The sequence below is a fragment of the Sinohyriopsis cumingii genome, chromosome 10 (assembly GCF_028554795.1).
Source record: "Sinohyriopsis cumingii isolate HCF-2022 chromosome 10, ASM2855479v2, whole genome shotgun sequence".
Lineage (NCBI taxonomy): Eukaryota > Metazoa > Mollusca > Bivalvia > Unionida > Unionidae > Sinohyriopsis > Sinohyriopsis cumingii.
Genome location: NC_142970.1, coordinates 105,580,123 through 105,606,686, shown reverse-complemented (window position 1 = coordinate 105,606,686; position 26,564 = coordinate 105,580,123). Strand labels below are relative to the sequence as shown.

Here is a 26,564-nt window from a genome sequence, read left to right as displayed (position 1 = left end):
CATTTCTGTCATTCCAAACGTTTTAGGCATTCGACTCAAAGGCATGGCCAAATAGCTCATCGAATCTTTAAACTGTACTTGTCCCACTTGCATGAAAATGATTTTGGCTCCGTTCAAAGTCACTTTAGGACGTTCGGTGCCATGTTCCGTATAGTATCTGAGAAGAAACTATCCATCGTATCCGGAGAAATTGTGAGCCATCACCGTGGCATGACGATGACAATCTCCGTAACGTTCGATGTCCTCTTGGTTCCACGTCTTGTCGATGGGGTCTAAGACCCATCGAGCGAAATCGGCTAGCGTGTTCGGTCCCCGAAAGATTTTTTCACGTCCTCCAGGAATCTTGCTGCAGTGAGGGCAATGACTGAAGATAGGTTCTTGAATGCACTTCTCGCACGCTCGATGAGCCACGCAGAAATTAGGAATGTGAATGCCAGTCTCTTGCATACATTCGAAATCGAAAAAGATGAAATTGCTTTTCTTCTTGTGACCATCCTCTTTCTCTGGTTGGGGTTGGTATTTTTGCACGTAGCATTGGTGTTTCAAGTCCACGATGTGATGACAAATGTGACATTTTTTTCCCTCAACATACGTGTGCCTTGGTACTATTGGTACGTATGCCTTGTCCATACGTAGAGCACAATCTCAGGAGTTGACAAGCACATCTCTGCTGTGAACCTTGCGTCTTCAGATGTTGTTGGTAACAGGCAGGGCTGACAAACGTGCGCAGACAAGCAGGACAATGCAATGGTTTTTGCCCTTCGCTCAGACAGGGTGGAGAGGCCAAACATCCTCGGCATTTCGATCCACAATGTTTGTGTTGCTCTCGATTATTATAACCACGGTCACATTTCTCACAGTAATATCTGTATCCGAGGAATCCGGGGATGGCGGTAATGGTATCGAAATGTTCATCGTGATAATAGACATGAATGTATTTTCCGTCCTTAAAGTCTTGGCCTCGAAACAACAGAGGTCCGCGCACTTCTTGAGGGTGCACTTTCAAGGTGTATCGTGGAGCTAGGGCATCTTGCAATTTTTGCATCTCAGGAATGCCACAGGGTGTGTCTTTGGACAGTCCGGCTTGTTGTAACAGGAGTTCTGCTTCATTTCGTTGTTTGGCTCGTTGAATAGTTTTCCAGGTTCTTTTCCATTCTACCGTGTCGTTCTTGTTGGCATAGGTTCGTCCCACCACGATGGCACGGGCTAAACACATCTGGTCTTGAGGGTTGTTAATTCGGACGAGAATTGTTTTCGTGTTGCGAAGGTCGTCCACCAATAAGACCTTTTTGCGTCCAGTCCCTTGAGGAGGAGAGACGTGGGCCATTTTCAGTGTGGCTTTACCATCGGTGATGTCAAACTGGTCATTAGATTGTTGTACGTGTTGAATCTTGTCTATGACTTTGGAAGGGGTTAGTTCTGCGGGTCTGCTAAACTCGATCCAAACAGGGGATTTCAAGCTGTCGTGATCTATGGATAGTGTCAAGAAATCGTCTTCTTTGGGTTGACATTGTCGCTTTAGTGTGGTGAGCAAAGAATCCCACATCTCGGTGATAAACCCTTCTGCTTTCTCCAATGGTACGTCGGACTTGAAATCTTTAAACTTCACCGTGTAGGTGTAAGTCGTGGTTCTAAATTTTCTAGAGGGTCGCTTTTCCGTCTCTCGAATGTGATAGTACTTTTCAGGGTTAACTGGTGGACTTTGGTTTGGAGTGGGCTCTCTATGTCTGGTCGCAGACGTGGAAGGTGTTGGTTCAGGTTTGCTCATGTCTTCGTTTTGAGCGAACACTTCTTTTCGTGTGTGAGGCGATACGTCACTTCGCTGCCTCTTACGTTCTTCTTCTCTCTCACTGAAATCGTGCGATCGTTTCATCTCGATTGCTGATTCAGAAATGATTTAACCAAGTTCATTCTCTCCATATATACCCTCTCTACCTCTTGTTGTCATAATGACTTGGTATATTTCACAAGGGCAAGTGAAAGCCAAGCATATAGGAGCCCAACGACAGCGGTGCGTCTTAAACACCTCATGCATCTTGATGACCCTTCGATTCAAACCCTACCACGAAAGAAAAAAGTTGCAAGAAAAAAACCCAGACAGTTGGTGTCTTCAAGAGAGCTAGAGACGCCGGCACTGTGTCGCTGGGACACGTACGTACTCCAGAAAACTACGCCACTCGACAACGTTGTCTCCTTCTCTCAGTCACTTCTACTTTGTCACTGAATACATTCTACCAACCCTGTTTTAACACACGTCTCTTCATCTGATATTTTTAAAAAATATACTAAACGCATTTTTAAAAGAACTACCCTTTTTCGACAGCAGTGACGGCGTCTCCTCCTGCTGTTACCACTGTTGCTGCACAAAGATGATCTTTCCTTAAGATCAAAATATGAGACAGAACAAGTAAGTTGTGAAGTTGAGCGGAGGTGTCTAAACAACAACTGTCAAGCCCCTATGTTCCATTTCTGTTTGTGATAATAACTTGTGATACTTCACATTTTCTGAAGTGGAAATCGTTACAAACCGTACAAAAGTTATATGACTTTGGCTTCTGACAGTTGTACAGACTCTTCACTTTATAAGTGTCACGAGAAAACAGTGTATCCAAGTTTTACCATTTTCCAAAACACCCACACACTTGCAACGTGACCAGAATATGTACTTCTTTATTTGTGGATATCCAACAGACCCGTCCCAGCATATATAGCTGGTTAAGAACTGTAGGAATATCACCTCATTTTTTTCAGTAATATCAAAGCTTTTATGTGTATCTTCCCTGTTCCACCCTTTATTAGTGCTTAGGTATATTCCCTAAAAAACACAAACAATTTGGAACAAAATTAAATTTTGAATCAAAGTTTCTCTCTGTTTATACATTTTTTTTTTCAAGTTGTTGGTACATGGCATATGACATCCAAATACTTTCTCAAACTGAGAGGCATTTCTACACGTGTCATTGCCTTTGTTAAATTCGGTTTTGTTGGTTAGTCATCGTTAATCTTTAATTCTATTTTTATGATGTATTTCGTTTTTGCTAGAAGATTTAATTTATTTATGTTGTTTAGTCTGCTGCTGCAAAAATGAAAATGCATGTATCTATAGCAAAGTGTTTAAGTTTGTTCAGTTTTTTATTTCAAGCTCTACAAAAGGTACCAAGTTTGTCTTGCAAGGGGATTGAAACTTTAAGTTACGCGGACGTGAAGGAAAACATACCTTTGTTACTACAATTTGCTGTCTTTGTGTTCGTTCTAATCATGCTTGCCTTATATCTTTTTGTTTTAGGATCATATTTCTTCTGATGTAAATACATACATCAATGGATAGACAGCTTGGGTTATCATCTTTGAGGTTCACTGTACTTTTAGTTTCTTTACTTCATACAAACCCCAAAATCACTAGCTTGAAGGGAAAAAAATAACAAAAAGCTGACACCTGGTACTGTAACACATCTGTCTCTGTTGATGTGAGTGTGCTTGACAAAATGTTTGAGTAAGATTAAAAATGTTTGACAGTTTCAAAACTCGAACCAGTACTGTGGCCGTTTAATATTTTCATGTGGCAAGAAGAAATGGTACAATACGCAACAAAGGGATTGTACATTTACACTCCAATCTGTCTGCACTGCAATGGTAACAACGCTCTTGCGTTGACATTATTTTGCCACACTACCTAAGAAAAAACAATTCATCACTCATCATAAACGATTTCATTGGCTATAAATATTTTCTTACCGCTTTCGCTTCGAATTGACTTCAGTACCTTTCCGCACAGTGATAAGATCGGACGTGTTTTTTGCTTTTTTTTTATTCTGCGACTGGTCGCTACACTACTTGCTCTGAATTTACAACCAAACATTGTGTTACGCATTGTAAGTGACTTCATTGGGCCAACCGATATTTTACACTTCTGTTTCTATTCATGTGAGTGTGCTTGTCAAAATGTTTGAGTAAGATTAAAAATGTTTGTCAGTTTCAAAACGCGAACCAGTACTGTGGCCGTTTAGTATTTGATCTGGCAAGAAGAAATGGTACAATACGCAACAAAGGGTTTGTACGTTTACACTCTCCAATCTGTCTGCACTGCAATGGTAACAACGCTCTTGCGTTGGCATTATTTTGCCACACTACCTAAGAAAAAAACAATGCATCACTCATCATAAACGATTTCATTGGCTATACTTATTTTCTTACCGCTTTCGCTTCGAATTGACTTCAGTACCGTTTCGCACAGTGACAAGATCGGACGTGTTTTCTTTTTTTTTTTTATTCTGCGGCTGGTCGCTACTCTACTTGCCCTGAATTTACAACCAAACAATGTGTTGCACATTGTAAGTGACTTCATTGGTCAGTCGATATTTTCCACCGCCTTAGCTTCAAATTGGTTTCACTTGTTATTCGCACCGCGAGATGATCAGACGCGTTTTTCTGTACGTGACCATTAGTCACTTCACAAACAATAAAACTAACATACAAATGATCACGCCATGGGCGACTCATGGAAATTATGTTAGTCATGTTAGGAAATATATCACGACTTGTTTGGATGTACTTTTCTGTGATCACTCTTTAATCGAATGCCTCTTCAGTTCACTCTTGTGATATTTTTTAAAGGGTGTATTTTTTCTATGGATGTGATTGTTATGTTCTATATGTTCTTTTATGTTTTCAGTGATTTTACTTTATATCTGTATTTTAATTTAGATGTATAGACTATGTAGTCTGAAATAAAGAATTATTATCTTATCTTATGTAAGTGGAATGAGTGTTTCTTTGAAACTTTCATAAGGAAAATATACCGTAAGAAAACAAACGTACGTGTCGTGATATTTTTAAAGTAGGAATACATGCTTTCTCTCTCTCTCTCTCTCTCTCTCTCTCTCTCTGTGGTTTTGATTTATACCCTAATGAAATATGTTCCCGTTTGAAGATACCTCTCCAAAATTGTGATCAGTGGTCACCATAATTACGCGAACTGTTCCGTTTGTCATCTTATTTTTTTCAAAAGTTTACACTCTAAAAAAATTGTAGAACGATTTTTTTTCTTCCATCAGTAAATCTTTGGATAAAATAAAAGCTTGAGTTTGCACAATTCTGGTATCTTAACTTTATCCTATTTTGGAACTGCAACATGTCACGGAATTTTTTTTCTTCTAACATTAGATTTACAGTTTTTCAGAAAAAAAGACAATCACACGGCTTTTTCAAGAATGAAGCAAGCGACATTGCACTGTATAACCCTGCCTATGGTTAACTCTGAATTCTAAAGTCAAAACATGGGTTCAGGAAAAAATGTAACAATGTTCGTCCTATCCTCCTAAGAGGAGAGAGAGAGAGAAAGCATGTATTCCTACTTTAAAAATATCACGACACGTACGTTTGTTTTTTTACGGTATATTTTCCTTATGAAAGTTTCAAAGAAACACTCATTCCACTTACATAAGATAAGATAATAATTCTTTATTTCAGACTACATAGTCTATACATCTAAATTAAAATACAGATATAAAGTAAAATCACTGAAAACATAAAAGAACATATAGAACATAACAATCACATCCATAGAAAAAATACACCCTTTAAAAAATATCACAAGAGTGAACTGAAGAGGCATGCGATTAAAGAGTGATCACAGAAAAGTACATCCAAACAAGTCGTGATATATTTCCTAACATGACTAACATAATTTCCATGAGTCGCCCATGGCGTGATCATTTGTATGTTAGTTTTATTGTTTGTGAAGTGACTAATGGTCACGTACAGAAAAACGCGTCTGATCATCTCGCGGTGCGAATAACAAGTGAAACCAATTTGAAGCTAAGGCGGTGGAAAATATCGACTGACCAATGAAGTCACTTACAATGTGCAACACATTGTTTGGTTGTAAATTCAGGGCAAGTAGAGTAGCGACCAGCCGCAGAATAAAAAATAAAAAAAAACACGTCCGATCTTGTCACTGTGCGAAACGGTACTGAAGTCAATTCGAAGCGAAAGCGGTAAGAAAATAAGTATAGCCAATGAAATCGTTTATGATGAGTGATGCATTGTTTGTTTTTTTTAGGTAGTGTGGCAAAATAATGCCAACGCAAGAGCGTTGTTACCATTGCAGGGCAGACAGATTGGAGAGTGTAAACGTACAAACCCTTTGTTGCGTATTGTACCATTTCTTCTTGCCAGATCAAATACTAAACGGCCACAGTACTGGTTCGCGTTTTGAAACTGACAAACATTTTTAATCTTACTCAAACATTTTGACAAGCACACTCACATGAATAGAAACAGAAGTGTAAAATATCGGTTGGCCCAATGAAGTCACTTACAATGCGTAACACAATGTTTGGTTGTAAATTCAGAGCAAGTAGTGTAGCGACCAGTCGCAGAATAAAAAAAAGCAAAAAACACGTCCGATCTTATCACTGTGCGAAAAGGTACTGAAGTCAATTCGAAGCGAAAGCGGTAAGAAAATATTTATAGCCAATGAAATCGTTTATGATGAGTGATGAATTGTTTTTTCTTAGGTAGTGTGGCAAAATAATGTCAACGCAAGAGCGTTGTTACCATTGCAGTGCAGACAGATTGGAGTGTAAATGTACAATCCCTTTGTTGCGTATTGTACCATTTCTTCTTGCCACATGAAAATATTAAACGGCCACAGTACTGGTTCGAGTTTTGAAACTGACAAACATTTTTAATCTTACTCAAACATTTTGTCAAGCACACTCACATCAACATAGACAGATGTGTTACAGTACCAGGTGTCAGTTTTTTGTTATTTTTTTCCCTTCAAGCTAGTGATTTTGGGGTTTGTATGAAGTAAAGAAACTAAAAGTACAGTGAACCTCAAAGATGATAACCCAAGCTGTCTATCCATTGATGTATGTATTTACATCAGAAGAAATATGATCCTAAAACAAAAAGATATAAGGCAAGCATGATTAGAACGAACACAAAGACAGCAAATTGTAGTAACAAAGGTATGTTTTCCTTCACGTCCGCGTAACTTAAAGTTTAAATCCCTTTGCAAGACAAACTTGGTACCTTTTGTAGAGCTTGAAATAAAAAACTGAACAAACTTAAACACTTTGCTATAGATACATGCATTTTCATTTTTGCAGCAGCAGACTAAACAACATAAATAAATTAAATCTTCTAGCAAAAAAGAAATACATCATAAAAATAGAATTAAAGATTAACGATGACTAACCAACAAAACCGATCTTAACAAAGGCAATGACATGTGTAGAAATGCCTCTCAGTTTGAGAAAGTATTTGGATGTCATATGCCATGTACCAACAACTTGAAAAAAAAATGTATAAACAGAGAGAAACCTTAATTCAAAATTTAATTTTGTTCCAAATTGTTTGTGTTTTTTAGGGAATTTACCTAAGCACTAATAAAGGGTGGAACAGGGAAGATACACATAAAAGCTTTGATATTTCTGAAAAAAATGAGGTGATATTCCTACAGTTCTTAACCAGCTATATATGCTGGGACGGGTCTGTTGGATATCCACAAATAAAGAAGTACATATTCTGGTCACGTTGCAAGTGTGTGGGTGTTTTGGAAAATGGTAAAACTTGGATACACTGTTTTCTCGTGACACTTATAAAGTGAAGAGTCTGTACAACTGTCAGAAGCCAAAGTCATATAACTTTTGTACGGTTTGTAACGATTTCCACTTTAGAAAATGTGAAGTATCACAAGTTATTATCACAAACAGAAATGGAACATAGGGGCTTGACAGTTGTTGTTTAGACACCTCCGCTCAACTTCACAACTTACTTGTTCTGTCTCATATTTTGATCTTAAGGAAAGATCATCTTTGTGCAGCAACAGTGGTAACAGCAGGAGGAGACGCCGTCACTGCTGTCGAAAAAGGGTAGTTCTTTTAAAAATGCGTTTAGTATATTTTTTAAAAATATCAGATGAAGAGACGTGTGTTAAAACAGGGTTGGTAGAATGTATTCAGTGACAAAGTAGAAGTGACTGAGAGAAGGAGACAACGTTGTCGAGTGGCGTAGTTTTCTGGAGTACGTACGTGTCCCAGCGACACAGTGCCGGCGTCTCTAGCTCTCTTGAAGACACCAACTGTCTGGGTTTTTTTCTTGCAACTTTTTTCTTTCGTGGTAGGGTTTGAATCGAAGGGTCATCAAGATGCATGAGGTGTTTAAGACGCACCGCTGTCGTTGGGCTCCTATATGCTTGGCTTTCACTTGCCCTTGTGAAATATACCAAGTCATTATGACAACAAGAGGTAGAGAGGGTATATATGGAGAGAATGAACTTGGTTAAATCATTTCTGAATCAGCAATCGAGATGAAACGATCGCACGATTTCAGTGAGAGAGAAGAAGAACGTAAGAGGCAGCGAAGTGACGTATCGCCTCACACACGAAAAGAAGTGTTCGCTCAAAACGAAGACATGAGCAAACCTGAACCAACACCTTCCACGTCTGCGACCAGACATAGAGAGCCCACTCCAAACCAAAGTCCACCAGTTAACCCTGAAAAGTACTATCACATTCGAGAGACGGAAAAGCGACCCTCTAGAAAATTTAGAACCACGACTTACACCTACACGGTGAAGTTTAAAGATTTCAAGTCCGACGTACCATTGGAGAAAGCAGAAGGGTTTATCACCGAGATGTGGGATTCTTTGCTCACCACACTAAAGCGACAATGTCAACCCAAAGAAGACGATTTCTTGACACTATCCATAGATCACGACAGCTTGAAATCCCCTGTTTGGATCGAGTTTAGCAGACCCGCAGAACTAACCCCTTCCAAAGTCATAGACAAGATTCAACACGTACAACAATCTAATGACCAGTTTGACATCACCGATGGTAAAGCCACACTGAAAATGGCCCACGTCTCTCCTCCTCAAGGGACTGGACGCAGAAAGGTCTTATTGGTGGACGACCTTCGCAACACGAAAACAATTCTCGTCCGAATTAACAACCCTCAAGACCAGATGTGTTTAGCCCGTACCATCGTGGTGGGACGAACCTATGCCAACAAGAACGACACGGTAGAATGGAAAAGAACCTGGAAAACTATTCAACGATCCGATCGAGCCAAACAACGAAATGAAGCAGAACTCCTGTTACAACAAGCCGGACTGTCCAAAGACACACCCTGTGGCATTCCTGAGATGCAAAAATTGCAAGATGCCCTAGCTCCACGATACACCTTGAAAGTGCACCCTCAAGAAGTGCGCGGACCTCTGTTGTTTCGAGGCCAAGACTTTAAGGACGGAAAATACATTCATGTCTATTATCACGATGAACATTTCGATACCATTACCGCCATCCCCGGATTCCTCGGATACAGATATTACTGTGAGAAATGTGACCGTGGTTATAATAATCGAGAGCAACACAAACATTGTGGATCGAAATGCCGAGGATGTTTGGCCTCTCCACCCTGTCTGAGCGAAGGGCAAAAACCATTGCATTGTCCTGCTTGTCTGCGCACGTTTGTCAGCCCTGCCTGTTACCAACAACATCTGAAGACGCAAGGTTCACAGCAGAGATGTGCTTGTCAACTCCTGAGATTGTGCTCTACGTATGGACAAGGCATACGTACCAATAGTACCAAGGCACACGTATGTTGAGGGAAAAAAATGTCACATTTGTCATCACATCGTGGACTTGACACACCAATGCTACGTGCAAAAATACCAACCCCAACCAGAGAAAGAGGATGGTCACAAGAAGAAAAGCAATTTCATCTTTTTCGATTTCGAATGTATGCAAGAGACTGGCATTCACATTCCTAATTTCTGCGTGGCTCATCGAGCGTGCGAGAAGTGCATTCAAGAACCTATCTTCAGTCATTGCCCTCACTGCAGCAAGATTCCTGGAGGACGTGAAAAAATCTTTCGGGGACCGAACACGCTAGCCGATTTCGCTCGATGGGTCTTAGACCCCATCGACAAGACGTGGAACCAAGAGGACATCGAACGTTACGGAGATTGTCATCGTCATGCCACGGTGATGGCTCACAATTTCTCCGGATACGATGGATAGTTTCTTCTCAGATACTATACGGAACATGGCACCGAACGTCCTAAAGTGACTTTGAACGGAGCCAAAATCATTTTCATGCAAGTGGGACAAGTACAGTTTAAAGATTCGATGAGCTATTTGGCCATGCCTTTGAGTCGAATGCCTAAAACGTTTGGAATGACAGAAATGGCTAAAGGGTACTTTCCACACTTTTTCAATACGGAAGCCAATCAACACGCCGTTCTACCCCATTTACCTGAGGCTCACTATTACGACCCCGACAACATGCGTACCGAACAACGAGAAGCTTTCTATGCTTGGTACCAGGCTCACGCCTCGGACCCTTTCGACTTTCAGGAAGAAATGCTAAAGTATTGTCGTTCCGACGTGGACATTTTACGGCGTTGCTGTGGAAAATTTCGAGAACTGTTCATGGAACACGGAGGGGTCGATCCTTTGAAAGAAGCTTGCACCATTGCCAAAGCGTGTTCCTTAGTGTATCGACAACGATTCATGCCTGAAAACACCGTGGCTGTCATCAGCCCTCAAACGACCAACTTTGTCAAACGTCAATACTCGGTCAAAGCCCTACGTTGGTTACATTACTTGTGCGACAAGGAAAACAAATGGATTCAGCATGCCCGCAACGGAGGGGGTGAAAAGACCATCGGAACGTATTCGGTAGATGGCTGGGACTTAGAAAACCCCAAGATCGTGTACGAGTTTAACGGTTGCTTATTTCACGGATGTCCGGTCTGTTACCCTGATCGTAGCACTAAAAATCAGTTTTTACAACGAACCATGGAAGACTTGTACCAGGACACTTGTCAGCGGCGGCTAAAGTTGGAACAGGAAGGATACCAAGTGGTGGAAATGTGGGAACACGAGTACGATCACCGTATGAAAACCGATCCCGAGTTTAAACGCCTCGTGGAAAGTTACCAGTTCATGGACCCGCTGAACCCGAGGGATAGTTTATACGGAGGAAGGACCAATGCCACCTGTTTGCTGTACCAAGCCGACGAAGAGAAAGGAGAAGAAATCAAATACTTGGACGTGTGTTCGCTGTATCCCTACGTGTGCAAATATTGTCGCTTTCCTGTAGGGCACCCGCAATTGTTAACGGAACACATCGACCTGAAAAACATTCGACAATACGAAGGCTTGATCAAGTGTAAAGTTTTGCCTCCCACGAACGTATACCATCCCGTCTTACCTCACCATTGTCAGGGCAAACTGATGTTTCCATTGTGTCGTACTTGTGCCGAAACGTGCAACCAAGACCAACCTTGTCAGCACACCCAGGAAGAACGTGCCTTGACGGGAACCTGGGTCAGCGTAGAATTGTTCAAAGCTCTGGACATGGGATACCAACTGTTAGAAGTGTACGAAATTTGCCACTTTCCCAAGACACAACAATACCACAAGGGTGATCCCAGTCACAAAGGCATTTTCGTTGACTACGTGGATGCCTTTTTGAAACTGAAACAAGAAGCCAGCAGCTATCCTTCCTTGTCACACTCCCGAAGACCAAATACAATTCAAAGAGAAATACTATGAACAAGAAGGCATCTCTTTAGACCACATCGAGAAAAACGAAGGCAGGCGATCGTTTGCCAAAGTGATGTTAAATTGCTTGTGGGGTAAAATGGCACAACGACCGTGTTTACCCAAGACGGAATATTTGACAGAACCTTCCCGCTACTTCCAGATGATTCACGACAAAACCAAATACATGAAACACGTGGACGTCGTTCGAGAGAATTTGATCTTGGTCAATTACGAAGAAGATCTGGACTTTGTACAAGACGACCCTTTTGGAAATGTCATCATTGCGGCTTACGTGACAGCTCATGCTCGCTTAAAATTGTACGAAGCTTTAGAACTGTTAGGGGAACGCGTCCTGTACTTTGACACGGACAGTTGCATCTACATCTATCGACCGGGTCAGCAACACCCTAACATCGAAGTAAACCGTTTAGGAGCCTGGACAGACGAACACCCCGACGACAAGATTCTAAGTTTCGCGAGTGGTGGTCCTAAAATTTACGGCTACGAATACCGGGACAAACAAGGAGAAGTGCACACGACGTGCAAAGTGAAAGGACTGACTCTGAATTATCGTACCAGTCGAGTGGTCAACTTTGGGGTATTGAAAGAAGCCTTGCAATCGGGAGAGGATGGAAACTTTAAAGTGACCACTCACCAACCGAACAAGATTGTACCTTTACCCATTCACCACATCGTCAGTCGACCCCTGGAAAAAATCTATCAAATCGTGTACCAGAAGCGAGTGAGACTTCCCAATCACTTTACGTTGCCGTACGGTCACATCGATATTGGTCAGCATATAAAAAGGGACAACGTCCAAGACCAATAGTTCATTGTCACTACCAAGACCAATCGACAAAAATGAATCCTTTCAAACAGCAAGTATAGAGCGCAAGACGCAAGTCCAACTAGAAACTCGGGTGTGATTCTATGCCTCACGATCACATCACCAATGCAATACCACATCTTAGTTGTTATGTACTAATGCCATGACAAACTACGTGCAACCAGTGAAACTTCCAGACCATAAAACTTTACCTTATGGACATGCTGATATCACCCAGTATAAAAAGGGACGATTTCCAAGAACGACACTTCATTGCGAGGACAAGCGACGAGAAAGATGAATAACTCTACTCAGAAGAGAAAAGAGAAGGAACAAACATCATTGACCTCTTTCCCCACCATACCGTCACAGCGAAGTGCGTTCAAGAAGGGAAAGGATTCAATAGACCTAAAGGAGTATTTTAGCATCCAAATTACCCAGACAGCGACCTCGAGAAAATTTAGAACGACAACTTACACCTACACGGTGAAATTTAAAGACTTCGCGTCTGACGTTCCAGCCGAGGAAGTATCAGGTTTCATTGCGGATCTACTTGACTCACTGTTAGAGGAACTCAAATGTCATTGCCAAGTCAAAGATGAAGGTCGTTTGAGCCTATCTATGTATCACGACAGTTTGAACTCGCCTGTATGTCTCGGATTTAGCACACCTGTAGAAATAACTTCTTCCAAACTTTTGAGGGCTATTGAAGACGTGCAGTCGGTGAGAGAAAAATTTGACATCACCGATGGAAAAGTGACTATTCATATGGCATATGTTGTACCTCCAATGGGAAGAAGACGATCACTGTTCTTGATCTGCTTACCGGTAAGTGTACCTAGCACGATGGACGTAACAGCAGATTTACGACTGACAGGGAATACGAGATCGGAAACATCTATGCTGGGACACAAGTGGTAGCTGACCAGATTTTAAACAACGTGTGTAACGGATAGAGAGACAAACACGAACTTTCTCTTATTTGATTGTTTGTTACTTGTTTTGTTTTAACTTTTTCTTATAAACGAACATTTAATGTAAATTCGTTGCATATGAAGTGATTTTAGAAAGGAGTGAACTTTAATTTTAAACATTAGTTTACTAGAGTCAATAACTAAACAACTCGTAAATATGTTTCTTTTATGTTCAAATGTTTATGTATTTAATGGATAGTGCTTAGACCAAAGCACAGGCCAGAGAGCCCATGTATATATGTACTTGAATAAATGTTTTGAACCCATACAACAGACTTTTCTTTATCGAGTCTCTATTCTATCTGTGAGTCTTTCTTTAGAATATTTCTGTCCTCTTTTCTGTGTGTTTCAATGTGTATTTGTTTGTTTCTGTATGTCTATGTTTGTCCCTATCAACCCTTTGTCCCTACAAATACATTTCACCCTATAAAAGGTTTTGACCCTATAAACCTATGACGTTACCAATGTTTAATTCCCACTGATCCCCAGGTGACATTCCCATGTTCAATTTCCATGTTCAATTCCCCTTTTCGCTAGAGTGACCCAAGGTTTTTCTCCATGTTAAATTTCCCTTGTCGCTAGAGTGGCCCAAGGGGTTTTGTAATGCTAATTCCCATTGTCACTATGGTGGCCCCATATACTACTCGCATAGGGTACAAACATTGTCCCTTATGCTAATATTGTTATAGCAACACTGGCGGGTCAACATTTAGTATCGGTTGAACTTATACAATATCAGTAGGTACGCTTTATCGATGATATAGAAATGAAGTGGAAACATGGAAGAGAAAGTGTGGATGATTTCGTATCAATGGTAACCATCTACCATCCCTCAATAAAATTCACGACGTCTACTCGACACCAACCGACATACACCATTATCTCCTCATAAACATGTCATCCAAAACACTGCGCTAGGAACATCCATATAGCCAGGCACTGAGGATACGGTCAGAAGGCTTATCTAAACATTTAATTTACCCGGGCTTCGACAAATAACTGACTACGGAGGCAACTCATATGGCTAAACACAAACCGCAATGACCTACTAAAATGTGGAAAGAAGGAAAAGGCTGAAAGGATACCATTTATCCTGACCTACCATCAAGACAGCCGCAAAAGAACATCGGGGAAACTCTGCCAATCGTGGAACCGTCGGACGCACTAAGGTTAATCCTCGCTAGGACACCTGTAGTAGCCTACCGGTGACCAAACAACCTCAACGACAATCTAGTCAGGGCCAAACTAACGCCAATCACTAATCAAAACCACCCTAGTCAATGTGGTCCCTGTGACTATAAAAGGTGCAGCACCTGTCAACATATGATGGAGACCAATACATTTTCTAGCACAGTAACTAGAGAAAAACTAAACATCAGATTTGCAGTCTTCAGTGTGTCTGAGAAACTGAAAAGCTATAAAGAAGGATAAACCTTTATAGATCTGATTGGATGACAAAGGAGCTATACAGAAGCCCGGTCGCAAAACATTTATCATCCCATGACCACACGTTCAGTGTTATAACACATATTGTAATTGCTCACAACCCCAACTGGAGTCCCCACACCAGGAAAGAAAAATAATCTTACTGGATACGCCGCCTTAGAACATTGAAACCACAAATACAATTATCTTTTTCAGCAGACACATTTTCTTCTACATAAGTCTCTAAATTTGATTCATAGTTTATAAAGACTGCTATAATAATGAAATATCCGGCATATAATTTGCTCTAAACAGAAATTTACATAAAATGTCTCATCGATTTCTAGGTCAATAAAACTATTTTCCAGCAACAAGTTGAAACAAACTAGTTGAAACATAAAAAGCTTAAATGCCTAATTCCTTTAGAAACAGCCATGTATAATTTGTGCAAATATAACCGTTTTTCTGTTTTATTTATTTGTCATGTCTTTATTTTGTATTTACCTTTGAAAACGACTCATTAAAAGAGTTAAAAGCGCCCATGCTAGTTGATACTAGTTTCGCACTGTTCGTTGTCAGTTTATTGCGCTTATCTTAATCAATCCGTGACACACGTGATCCCTTGCTGGATCCAATGCACTTGAAAGAATTGTTATTGGCCATATGATATGTATTTATATGCATATATATATATATATATATATATATATATATATATATATATATATATATATATATATATGTATATCTGTGTGTGTTCTTTCATTGCTCTTTTTACTGAATATTTAAAGATAATTTAATTCCGCAACGTAATGAAGCACCTATTTCAAATATTGCATGCAGGTATATGAATGAATCGTAAATCCAAAGACAGGAAATGTGAGCTAAATGACTATTACCAACTACAAATTGTACGAAATATTGCACTGGAAGTAGAGGCATTTGTATGTTTTCATTACAGTTCGTTGCGACGAGTTTCAAGCAACTCAGACATTATATTATATTGAATCGTCCATCATATGTTATTGATAATAACTTTTGACGTTATAATCGTTCAAGTACTGCTCAGCAAATTTATTTTAGTTATTCAATTCAGCGATTCACTTCCGCAATGTTCTGCGAAAAGTCATATATCCTTGACTCGAGTTCCCATTTTAATGGATTATCTTTTAGAATACGATGTAGCTAAATTAGTTTCTTGTCTGAATATTTAACAAAACTAACCTAAATATATAGAGATAGATATGGAACTTTTATCCACCATATGGTGCCTGCTGTTCAGTGTTTTCTATCTGTTCTTGTTAAGCTTACAATGTGTTAGAAGTAAATCTATGTTGTGAGTCAAGTTACAACCATCCGTAGAGAATCCTGTCTCGAAGTTGAATTTACTATCAAAAGTGATAAAAGCTATGCGCATGCATCGACAGCATTCCCAAGCGTCCAATAGTTTATTGAGTTTTCAGTCTTGGAGAAAAACCTTGTCTTATGCCGGGTAAAATATTGTTGTACTTCCGTTGCTTGATATATCATACTAGACCAGAGGTCTGAACATTTCAAGGCAGAGTACGATACACTTCTTTCATAGAGGGTCATTTAACAATAGGATGTATTCCATTCGCATTTAATCCAATTGAATATAAATAGTTTGATACTGTATGATAGAGTAATTATATACGAACATTAACTTTCATTGAAAAAATACGTATGCCAATTGTACCTTTTCTTGGTTTTGGATTATGTTGTAATGCAGAGTAGTTCCATCAGTTGATTTGGTGAATAAATGTCTTTGTTTCAGCTGAATTTCATCTAGTTTGTCACATAGTTGTAAACTGACCTGGTAAAGGGCGCTTGAGTTTTAAATATTACAATAGAATTGGTTCAATGCCACCTGTCTCCGAATTTTCGAACATAATATATATAATTTGTTCATCCCGCATACATTATTATCTTAGGTATATTGTTTCAAAATCACCTAAACATAGTTCGTAAAGCAGATAATGTGATATGAATGTTTACGTTTTGTTTTTATTGTAACATTTTAAGACAAATTGACAATATATTGAATTGAAAGAGCCATAAACCGAGATGTTGCCTCTTAACATTTTATTTTCTCTTCATCTACGAGATAATTTTTAAAGTTTTTTGCTTGCTTTAATCACATAAATATAAATGTCCATTTTATTAGAAAGGATCTTACTGATTAATAAATACAAAGTAAGAAAGCCACTCTTTTCTCGCATTACTATCCGATATATATGAGAGAGAGAGATAGAGAGAGAAAAAGAGAAAGAGAGAGACAGAGGGAGAGAGAGAGAGAGAGATATTATTAAAATACATATAATACATAAACTAAAGCACAACTACCGTGTTTGATATCTTGGTCTTTTGAAAGAAGCTGACAGGGTTATTGGTTTTATTTCATTCGAAATAAAATATTGGTCTTGTTAAGATAAAACGATCTACGGAGTAGTTTTGCTCCCTAGATAACAATTTCCTACCTGCATAAACAATGGGCAATTTCATCCCCTCTTGATCCTGTAGCAAAACAGCCCGACGACCCGTATCGGACGCATTAGTCCTCAGCACAAAACCTTTGTTCAATTCTGGCAGCTTTAATATTGGTGCACTTACCAGTTTGTGTTTTAAAGCGCCAAAAGCTTTTTCCTGGCACATACCTCCAGGGAATTTTATTCGGTTGCCCTTTCCTAATCAAGTCTGTTAATGGGCTGGCAATAGTCGCAAAATAGGGGACAAAGTTCCTGTAAAAGCCAATCAAACCTAGGAAACATCTACGCAACTGTCGACGTTTTCCATACCGTTGAACAGTTTGCGCATGAGACGAACGCACGACGCACCGGTGTTGACTAAACCGGAAGGCATAGCTTTAAATTGATAAAGATCTTTGGGAGTCGCGATTGCCACGGACATATCAGCGATTGGTATCTTCCTTCGCAAGGTCTAGTTTCGAAATGTTTTTATGACCTGCCGACTTTGAAAATATACTTTCCATGTCTGGCATTGGTTCTGCGTCGAACACGGTGATTGTGTTCAATTGCCGAAAGTCAATGCAAAAACGGTTAGTCCCGTATTTCTTTCTGACGAACAAAACGGGGGACGACTACGGGGAACTGGAAGGTTCGATAACATCCTGGTCTAACATTTTCCCCACTTCTTCGTTGATTGTCTCCCACGCATTAAAGGTATTGGATATCATTTAACCCTGATCTGCTCAGAGGTATTCAACTTGATCTCGTGTTGAATCAATCGTGTACGGCCTGGTTTGTCCGCAAACACGTCATGGTCTTAGACCAACACCTCCAAGATATGTGCACGCTGACCCACTGATAAATCTGGGCATACATTGATCTGGTCAATACATTGTTTCCCAACGTCAATGGGGTATTCAAGGGGCATTTCTGTACTGGAAACGAATTCCGATTCGTCATACGACCTATCCTCTATCACCGCTACACGTAATACATTCAAGACCCCTTTATCAATTGTTTGTCTATGTATTTCTACGTAGAGTTTAAGCATGTTGGCCTTGAAATGTCTTGGACTTACCCTCCACGTCAATTATATAGTCGATTTCTCCTTTCACCTAATTGACTTCGTATGGCCTTCGCGTACATACGACTAGATTTCGCGAGTTCGTCTTGCTCCATTTGACATGTACTCTCTACTGTTTCGTGCACATCTACCAGGTATTGGTAAGTGGTCTTAACTTGTTGATCTGTGTCCTCGTCTGAACACAGTTCGCTTAGAATACGCAAAGGACCACGAACTGACCTACCGTACAATAGTTCAAATGGGGAGAAGACTAACCTTTATGAGGAACCTCACGATACGCGAACAAAATTGCGTTAACATACCTATCCAAATCCTTAAGCCTTTCCACACACATCCGTCGCAACATTTGCTTCAATTTTCTGTTGAATTTCTAAACCAACCCATTGCACATAGGGTGGTAGGGTGTTGTGCGCAACTGTTTAAGGGACAACAGCTTATTAATTTCTGCCATGAGATCTGAGATGAATTGCGCTCCACAATCCGTAAGAACCGTTTTGGGCACTCCGACCCTGTTGAACATGTCTACGAGCGCTTCGGCTACAATTTAGTTTAAATCGATGGCAAAGCTATGGCTTCGTGGTATCTAGTAGTGGAATCTACCAGCGTCAAGATGTATCGGTTTTTCCGATCTGTATGCGGAACGTTAGGTCCTACAATGTCGACGGCCACTCTTCTAAACGGAGGATCTATCAAGGGCATCTGACCTAACGTTTTCTCCAGTTATCCTGCCTGTAGAAACAGTCCTCTGGCAGACATGGCGGGGCGATGAAAACTGCGGTACGTCGCTATTAACGCTAGGCCAATAGATTCTCTTAATACCCTATCTGTTGTTTTCTTCATAGCTAAATGACGCGCCGTACTCGAATCAAGCACGACCGTGAGTACATGCGACCTGACTTTCTGGGGGACCACTAGTTTCAGGAACTTCCTATCAAGTGTAGAGTATTCCCTATACATTAAACCTTTCCGAGTAAGGTATTTAGAGGAACCACCGTTCTTACACTTCCTCACGGTACCCGATAATGTTTTCTCTGCAGTTGCTTGAAGATACGGGTCGCGTTCTTGTTCATTCTGAAATTCCTCGCGTAAGGTATCAATAATGGCTTCCAGTACATTTATTCTATGTAAAGGTCTGTTATCTTCCCTTACCAGAGCCGTAGTTTGAACTGTTTGGATGATCGGGAATCTGAAGTCAGACATGTTTGGGAGTCTAAATCCTTGTACATTGCCAGTGGTAGGTTCATAGATTGGGTTGGCTTTGTACAAAGCTTCCACGTTTCCGGTCAAGAAAGATGTTCCCATAACTATCCTTGCGACAGGAACGTGATCGATGTTTTGGTCTAGTAGCATACAAAGCAATTTAAACCCAAGCAATTGATCACCGCGGACTAGGTTCCATTTCACGACTACAGTAGTGCACACTGTGTCTCATAAAACGGTCACTTCTTGTCTGTTAACAGTGCCATTTGTCTTTGGTACCCGTGTCTCGGGTAAAATACATGTGCCGATCGATTGGATCGCATCACGACCAATATCTGCACGCAACACTGGCTCGTACACCGCGTTGCCGCTTCGCTTCCTGGGAAACATCGAGTTTTCTATCTACCGACCTCTGCCTTCAATAGCTACCACGACTTTCTGGATTGGTCCCTTCCGCTTAGGACAATAGGGCGATATATGACCGCACTACTTACAAGTGAAACATTGCTTGTCCTTATGCCTTCCCTGGTTATGCTTATCAGGTTTTCCCGGCTCCCTGGGTTTCTGGTCCTTGACCTGATTTCCACCTTTGTTGTCTCGCGAGATGGCGTTATGTGAACCTCCCCGAGCTTCAGCGATAAATCCGCCTGTGTGGCCATGTCATATATACCTGTGAATGAATTTTCCGTCAAGAACAAATATAACTCCTTGCCACAAGTTGTCAATAGTTGGTGTCGAAGCAAGAAATCGATAAGAAGACCCTGAAATGTCTTAACGACTTTACCACATTCCACCCATCGCTGCAAGTAATTGCACGTCCTACTGACGAACTGGGTGAATGTCTCGCCTCTCTCTGGTTTGCTATACTTATACTTCTTTCGAAACCCTTGTTTGGTTTGCTCGTATTTAGTCAGAAGTGCATCTTTCAACGCAAGGTAATACACGAATACACGTCGAATGCTTTACCTTTCAACAACTCGCTAAGATGAAGCGACCAATCTTCTTTCTTTCATTTTTGTACCGTGGCGTACTTTTCGAATATGTTCAGATAAATATCCATGTTATATTTATCGTCTTCAAATTTTGGACCTCTCGGTTTAACATCTTGATCCCCCTCTTTTTTAGATTGTAATAGCTCAGAATTTCTTTGATAATCCCTCTCCCTATTTCTATCTTCTGTCTTTAAAGGTTCTAACTTTACTTGTTTTTCCCTTTCTAACTTCCGATTTTCTACTTCTTTAAACAGTTCTATCGTCTCCCACTCTGCATGTTTTTTATAACTCTGTCTTCCACTTTTCTAATCCTATCTTCTCCCTCTCTGCTTCCCTTTCCCATTTTATCCTTTCCTTTTCGGTCTGTTTTTCTAATTCTATCAAAACCTTCTTGGCTTCCCTTTCTCCCTTTCTATTTTCATTTCCTTTAACCTTTGATCCTAGCCTGTTCTTCACGAACAAAATTTCTAAGGGACTCCCCCTCATAGCCAAACTGTTTCCCCAGTTCTACAAGTTCTTTCATTAATGACATTTCAAAAATTTGATGCGCCCAACCTAAAGTGCAGTATTATGCAAAATGCGTATTTTCCTTTCCTTTAACCTTTGATCCTAGCCTGTTCTTCACGAACAAAATTTCTAAGGGACTCCCCCTCATAGCCAAACTGTTTCCCCAGTTCTACAAGTTCTTTCATTAATGACATTTCAAAAATTTGATGCGCCCAACCTAAAGTGCAGTATTATGCAAAATGCGTAATTATTACAACAAACCGTATTTGCGTTCTCGAAAGGCAATACAAACATGAAACATATACAAAAAGTAAAGAATGTTATGTGTCTCCTCAACCTCAATGTCTTGTCAAGAGCGTCTGAAACACACAAAAGAGCATACAAGTATAATGAAACAAAATTAGTGTTCCGTTAAATCCGAAATAATCCCACTTCTGAGACCATTTGAACAAGATAACCGGGTGGAGTTTCCGGATTCACAACATAACACTTTTGACAATGATAATAACACAATGCCTAATAATGAATGATTTGAATGAGCAATTAATTATGAACACATACGTGTATATATAATCCAAATATTTGATTTAATTAACATAAAAATGCATAGACTTAATAATAAAAATACACAAATAAATTACTTTATATAATAAAAATACCTGGGGTGATTTCACAATGAAAACAGGGATATAGTTTTCTCAGCTAGTAAACAGCGTAGAATTTTACTCATGTAGTACAATGAATTCACTCAGGTAGTGAAATTTTGGTGATAAAAAGGGACATGTATCTACTTATCTTTACAGTCCCGAAAGACACAATGGGTTTTAGGAACCCTAACATTAGCCAACGGCTAACTGATTATATGTAAGGAGGTACACTCCGTCATCAGCACACTTTATTTCAGCTCCACTGCTGCTACAGTTCAGCTACGCAGCTGCAACGTTTAATTCCTGTGGTTGGCGTTACAGCTTTCACCATATTAACCCCGATCACTGATAAATGAGGGCCCGGGTTACTCTGCTCACTCTAGACACCCTAGATAATCTGGACACTCCAGACAGCTCTACACAGCTCTACAGACTCCGGACACTCGAAACAGCTGAAACCATATCCAATACCGTGTACTATACATGACACGGGCATAAAAACGTAATAACGTGATACACGGTTAGTTATACGGATTACACTACCGGTACAATAATAACACAAAAACAGGTTCAGAAGTAAACTTGACTCTGCTTGATAAGAATCCTACTGTACTAAACATTTCTTAAAAATGTAGCTTAAAATTACTAATGTAAATCACTGGGTAAATCGCAAACAAGGATATAAATACGTGCATTATTCTGCATGAATCAAAGCTACATAGCAAACATACACAAATAAACGTGGTCGTACAATAGTTATATGGGGCCCCGAGTGACGGAGTGGTCTAAAGCACCCTTTGTTACAGATCACTGCCATCTCACCTCTGCGTGAGTTCGAGTCTATGATTCGGCCTATGTAGGTATGTGAGCAAGCTTGCCAGTAGCTTCTCGTGGGTCGGTGGATCTTCTCGGGGTTTCCCCGGGTTCATCCTCCACTATTAAGACTAGCCGCCGTTCATAGCCTATCGTCTGCTGAAAAATGGCGTTAAGCTACACAACAGCAACAACATTAGTTATATCTTATACACAAGAAATTAATAAACTTACAGCTGAAGATATGCAAGTCCTTATAGTAGACCGCTGACTGACAAGACTATCCGTAATGTAAAGAGCGATGTATTTATATAGAGATATTTCCTGTGCACTGAGTGCGTTCAGTTCTTCGCATCGGAAGCACTTCGCACGTGCGGCATAGGATGAGGCGAACTCTCTATTTCAAAATAGAACACATTATACATAAATCAACCTAGGCTATCGCTGTACACTAGAAACGTGTATTTAATATTAAAAAGTTATACTATTCCGTGACAAGAAACACCCAAAAATCCACATTATAGATCACAAATTTATTTATATTTTGTTCAATATTCCACTCTTGAGTGATAATGATACTTTAAAATGAATACAATGAATTTACTGGTCACCATGCATGACAATCAGCAATCTGTATTATAATAAGTAATTGTCTTTAACACGATATACGATGAATATATGTTTCATCAATACTTACTTACTTTATCGGATAAACTAAAATCAAACGAAATGACAATAACACACATTATCAGGTAGGAATTAAATAACACTTTTAGGAATTCGATATCATGCACAAAGAAACAGAAGTAGGCTCATACATATTATATCACAATGAGCCGGATATTGGTTTTCTGTTCATATATCAGCCAAATAATAAAATACTGCTCATTTATGGTCATATGATTTATGTGATGTGTTATTAACTGTTTCGCACTTGTTTCAGCACATTATTTTTCTGTGTTCTCCCTGACGAATTGCTTTGTTGTACATGTTCCTATTACACTGTATCTAAGGGTACCTGAAGCTGATTGTCATACAACACAAATCTAACATAGCTTGTCATAGAGGCATTACTTGTAGTCGCTGGCAGATAACAATGGTCTTACTATGGAAGAGTTAGTCAAATATAGAAATAAGCACACGACTCACTATTTTCATCTCATGAAAGTTTTAAGTAAATACGGCATGCATCTCATGTAGAACAGACAAATCAATAATATGATTATGTGTAAAGGTATTTTTACTGTATCATATTTCTTTAGTCTGGTTTGAATATTTTCCTGCCAATATTTTATGTGCAAGACACATGTGGTTTCGAGAATTAACCGCTTACTCATATTTTTATATATATTTTATTATGAGCTACTGCAAAGAAGGGATAAATATTTATGGTTATCTACTATACCATTCTTTTTATATGATATGTCATTTGGCACACTTATACATAATCAGTAAGACAGAAAATAAACGGTTTGAGAATGTAAGGTCTGCATGCACAAATGTATAATACTTATTGACAAATTTAAATACAAATGCCGCGATAATAGTAAATGTACGGTAGTTGTAAAGAAATACGATTACTGGGTTATAAAGTTGTGATATGACTTTCTACCTACGTATTTGCAGTCTACCGGCTGCAAAGAAACTCATAATGGAACACTATCGATAGTAGTGTTAGAAGGTACAGCCTATTTAGCCAAATTTAGAGCTCGTCCTGAACATTACCAAAGGTAAGAGATAAGTCCTAAATGTTTCATATACACCATTCTTTGAAATCAGAGTCACTGCTTTCTTTGTTATATATTATAGAAGAAATAAATGGTAAAAAAATATTTAGTGATATATCTGTTTGTGAAGTCTGGTTTGGGTTCCGTCTGCTTAAATTCAGGAAAATGATCTGGATTGATAATGACATATCGGTGAAACGAAAGAAACAGTAACTATGGGAGATACATATTTAAGGCCAGGTATCACTAGGAGATGGCCAGTGTTTATTTTTATGTTTGGTCGATATCATTGAAAACAACAATAACCAATAAGGTACAGGTTATACAGCTAACACTACATATAAGTTATAAAGGTATATGTATGTTTATATTGCAGAACTTTACGGAAATAACAACACACAATATGGCGACATCCAAGAATATGGAGAATCATCCCAATTGGACAGAACCCCCCATTATGTGGAAAACAATCAGCACATTTGCAGGGCGTGGACGTTCATTGGAAATCTTTATACAAAATAAAACTAAGTATGAGCTGAAACTAGAGGAAGATTTCCTAGATACTGGAGAACGGGTTAGATCAATATTTAAGGATTCCATTGGTCCTCAGTCAGATTGGCTCACACTAGTTGCCAATAAATCACCCAGCTTCCAGCTTTCTGTAGGTGGTGGATTGAAGTATAGATTCAAGGAAATGAATTGTATTCTATACATTGGTTTTAGGAATCCTTTTCTGGGAAACCACCTGGCGTTTGTAGATCTTTCCAATGTGGAACATCCTGCAAAATGGTCATTTGACGAAGCAAAGGGCGAACATTTCAGATCCTCCTCGTTTGAGAAATTGCGTGCGAGTGTGGAAATCGTAGATGCTACATATTGTTCATCCAAGAGGATTGTGTTTAGGGTAGAGGAGAGTGCTTAGGTAGAATAAGACCTCCACCCTATCTTCGATATATGATACGAATAGTTTGATATTCATGTCTTCTTATGCTGTTGGTATATTCATTCTCAAGACACAATTCGGATTTCTTACTATGATAATTACGTCATCTGTATAAAATGTGTATGTAATAGTGTAGCAGTAATAAAAAATATTATGTATTAACAAATTAGTATACTTAACTAAGAATACTTTTGCAGTGAAGAGGATACGTCATCTAAAATCAATTGTAATTGAATTTGTTTAGATACGTACTTTGTGACTTTGTGCAGTCAGCACACAATGCAATAAACTGTGATCATCATTGACTTGTTATGCCATGCGATGAACATTTTTCATAATTTAGTTTTGTTTTCAAAAAGGTAAGGTTTGTTTAAAAATGATATTTACTGTATGTGTATCTTGAAAATTTTGTGCTAGTTAATTTTTTCTATCAAATGTAAAATAAAAACAAAATCTGCTTTTTGAGTTGGGTTAACATATTTAGTACTTATAACAAAACTTTGTCTACTTTCATTTTGTAGTTATTAATTTTATAACCATGTTTTTGTATGTCATACCTACATATATCTTGATATAGAGCAGGTAAGAAAAACACGTGTGAATCCATTCAGTGGGAAGAATCATTCAATCATCACCAAAATTTTACCATTCCAATTCCTACCATCAATAATCTCATTGATTGAATATAAAATTGCAAAGCCTAGTGAAAATCATATACATGTGTGAAAAAAGGCTTTGATTGTATCCATCTTGTTTAGCGATAATGTATACAGTCCAAATCTTTTGGTACGTTAAATGCATGACGCGTATATAACCTGGGGTTAAATCTGTTAATATATTATATATATATATATTTGCTCCTTAGAAACAAAAATGTCTATTATGTAAATTATTAAATACTGATGTCTACAACTTGATTATCAAAGACACAACGACGATCGATCATTACGGAATACCGCCAAGTTGTTTCAAAATATGATGTTATTAAACCAAATACTGGAGTATTATGCGTATATAAAGAAAGCTAGATAGGCTGAATGCAAACAAGACGTTCAATGACCTTCATCTTTATCATGTAACATAATGAGTCTGAAATTTATAAAATTACTTGTTTTGCAACTATAAAAGGAGGTTCCGTGTCTGTTGCAAGAGTTATTTCACTACCTAGGAAACCACCATTCAAGCTTTTAATTAGACAGAAAGATCTATTCCGGAGCAATCGATAAACTACAAGTCTTCAAACCACATTTTAGTCATACAACGGAACAATGATATTTTTGAAATAATGAAAACTAAGCTGTATTCGCTCCGTATCATATAACATGTATCCAAATCAACAATTACTAATATCGCATAAATGATATGACTCCTAAGAAACC

The 26,564-nt window shown here is 39.1% G+C and overlaps 1 protein-coding gene across 2 annotated transcripts in view; it reads left to right on the top strand.

Moving 5' to 3' along the window:
* LOC149790770 (uncharacterized) overlaps positions 1-26,324 on the top strand; it is a 66,364-nt gene extending 40,040 nt beyond the window's left edge. The window contains exons 1-2 of one of the 2 annotated variants that reach the window (XM_089971441.1): positions 24,109-24,245; positions 24,619-26,324. In XM_089971441.1, the coding sequence (XP_089827567.1) occupies positions 24,646-25,164 (519 nt within the window). In that variant the 5' untranslated portion in view covers positions 24,109-24,245; positions 24,619-24,645 and the 3' untranslated portion in view covers positions 25,165-26,324. Of the gene's footprint in view, positions 1-24,108; positions 24,246-24,618 lie in introns of those variants that run through there. The other variant, XM_089971442.1, reaches the window with a different exon arrangement.
* The last annotated feature ends 240 nt before the right edge of the window (positions 26,325-26,564 follow it).